Source organism: Procambarus clarkii, unplaced genomic scaffold (genome assembly GCF_040958095.1).
Source record: "Procambarus clarkii isolate CNS0578487 unplaced genomic scaffold, FALCON_Pclarkii_2.0 HiC_scaffold_2212, whole genome shotgun sequence".
NCBI lineage: Eukaryota > Metazoa > Arthropoda > Malacostraca > Decapoda > Cambaridae > Procambarus > Procambarus clarkii.
In genome coordinates this window covers 4572-7295 of record NW_027191220.1, presented here as the reverse complement: position 1 = coordinate 7295, position 2724 = coordinate 4572, and the positions used below count along the sequence as shown (strand labels likewise).

The 2724-nt window shown below is 50.8% G+C and overlaps 1 protein-coding gene across 1 annotated transcript; it reads right to left on the bottom strand.

Annotated features, from left to right (window-relative positions):
- Positions 1 to 247: 247 nt before the first annotated feature.
- Positions 248 to 2272, bottom strand: LOC138362634 (uncharacterized PPE family protein PPE24-like; the record flags this gene model as incomplete). The annotated part of the gene is made up of 1 exon (XM_069321074.1): positions 248 to 2272. A coding segment is annotated over one exon (2025 nt), but the record flags the coding sequence as incomplete, so codon positions are not given.
- Between the last annotated feature and the right edge of the window lie 452 nt (positions 2273 to 2724).

The following is a 2724-nucleotide window of genomic DNA, read 5'->3' as shown; positions in this document are numbered from 1 at the left end:
GTGTTCAAGGTCAGAACAGAACCAGTGTTCAAGGTCAGAACAGAACCAGTGTTCGAGGTCAGAACAGAACCAGTGTTCGAGGTCAGAACAGAACCAGTGTTCGAGGTCAGAACAGAACCAGTGTTCGAGGTCAGAACAGAACCAGTGTTCAAGGTCAGAACAGAACCAGTGTTCAAGGTCAGAACAGAACCAGTGTTCAAGGTCAGAACAGAACCAGTGTTCAAGGTCATATAACTGTTTTATTATGTTATCCTTGTATAAAATACAAGCGGACGTGTTGAAATCTGGTTGGAGTGCTGCCTGGGCCAGTCAGCTGATCATTGTTTACACTGGGAGGAGTGCTGCCTGGGCCAGTCAGCTGATCAATGTTTACACTGGGAGGAGTGCTGCCTGGGCCAGTCAGCTGATCAATGTTTACACTGGGAGGAGTGCTGCCTGGGCCAGTCAGCTGATCAATGTTTACACTGGGACGAGTGCTGCCTGGGCCAGTCAGCTGATCAATGTTTACACTGGGAGGAGTGCTGCCTGGGCCAGTCAGCTGATCATTGTTTACACTGGGAGGAGTGCTGCCTGGGCCAGTCAGCTGATCAATGTTTACACTGGGAGGAGTGCTGCCTGGGCCAGTCAGCTGATCAATGTTTACACTGGGAGGAGTGCTGCCTGGGCCAGTCAGCTGATCAATGTTTACACTGGGACGAGTGCTGCCTGGGCCAGTCAGCTGATCAATGTTTACACTGGGAGGAGTGCTGCCTGGGCCAGTCAGCTGATCAATGTTTACACTGGGACGAGTGCTGCCTGGGCCAGTCAGCTGATCAATGTTTACACTGGGAGGAGTGCTGCCTGGGCCAGTCAGCTGATCAATGTTTACACTGGGACGAGTGCTGCCTGGGCCAGTCAGCTGATCAATGTTTACACTGGGACGAGTGCTGCCTGGGCCAGTCAGCTGATCAATGTTTACACTGGGAGGAGTGCTGCCTGGGCCAGTCAGCTGATCAATGTTTACACTGGGACGAGTGCTGCCTGGGCCAGTCAGCTGATCAATGTTTACACTGGGACGAGTGCTGCCTGGGCCAGTCAGCTGATCAATGTTTACACTGGGACGAGTGCTGCCTGCACCACCAGTCAGCTGATCAATGTTTACACTGGGAGGAGTGCTGCCTGGGCCAGTCAGCTGATCAATGTTTACACTGGGACGAGTGCTGCCTGGGCCAGTCAGCTGATCAATGTTTACACTGGGAGGAGTGCTGCCTGCGCCAGTCAGCTGATCAATGTTTACACTGGGACGAGTGCTGCTTGCACCAGTCAGCTGATCAATGTTTACACTGGGAGGAGTGCTGCCTGGGCCAGTCAGCTGATCAATGTTTACACTGGGAGGAGTGCTGCCTGGGCCAGTCAGCTGATCAATGTTTACACTGGGACGAGTGCTGCCTGGGCCAGTCAGCTGATCAATGTTTACACTGGGAGGAGTGCTGCCTGGGCCAGTCAGCTGATCAATGTTTACACTGGGACGAGTGCTGCCTGGGCCAGTCAGCTGATCAATGTTTACACTGGGACGAGTGCTGCCTGGGCCAGTCAGCTGATCAATGTTTACACTGGGACGAGTGCTGCCTGGGCCAGTCAGCTGATCAATGTTTACACTGGGACGAGTGCTGCCTGCACCACCAGTCAGCTGATCGTTGTTTACACTGGGAGGAGTGCTGCCTGCACCAGTCAGCTGATCAATGTTTACACTGGGAGGAGTGCTGCCTGCGCCAGTCAGCTGATCATTGTTTACACTGGGAGGAGTGCTGCCTGGGCCAGTCAGCTGATCAATGTTTACACTGGGACGAGTGCTGCCTGGGCCAGTCAGCTGATCAATGTTTACACTGGGACGAGTGCTGCCTGCACCACCAGTCAGCTGATCATTGTTTACACTGGGAGGAGTGCTGCCTGCACCAGTCAGCTGATCAATGTTTACACTGGGAGGAGTGCTGCCTGCGCCAGTCAGCTGATCATTGTTTACACTGGGAGGAGTGCTGCCTGGGCCAGTCAGCTGATCAATGTTTATACTGGGAGGAGTGCTGCCTGCGCCAGTCAGCTGATCAATGTTTACACTGGGACGAGTGCTGCCTGCGCCAGTCAGCTGATCATTGTTTACACTGGGACGAGTGCTGCCTGCGCCAGTCAGCTGATCAATGTTTACACTGGGAGGAGTGCTGCCTACGCCAGTCAGCTGATCAATGTTTACACTGGAACGAGTAGGCTGCCTGCCTACTATCTGCCTGCAATCTACCTGCAGGTAGATTGTGGGTCTCCCATCAACAAATATACTCACCCTTCAGGAATCTACCTGTCCCCCTACAGACCACTGTTCTTCCTTGGACTAGAGGATTAGGACTTACAATCCTAGCACCTTAGTTTTTATTTTTACACGCGCTACGTTTTCTTTTAGTAAATTTGAAGTCCTAAGTAATAGGACTTGAAAGTCCTGAGGATAAGTCCTCTTTTAACCATGAGGGTATTTCCCCCCCCCCCACAACCTGGCCTTCAACCTGGTGTTTATCTAGATTGTTTATATACGCTTACCTGGATTTTACCTTGTTGTTTGATCAGCTATCTTTTGTTTACTATTTCCCGTCATATATATATATATATATATATATATATATATATATATATATATATAATTATAATATCAATACGACACTAATATATTTCTGAGATCTCCTTAAGAGGCGAGACTGA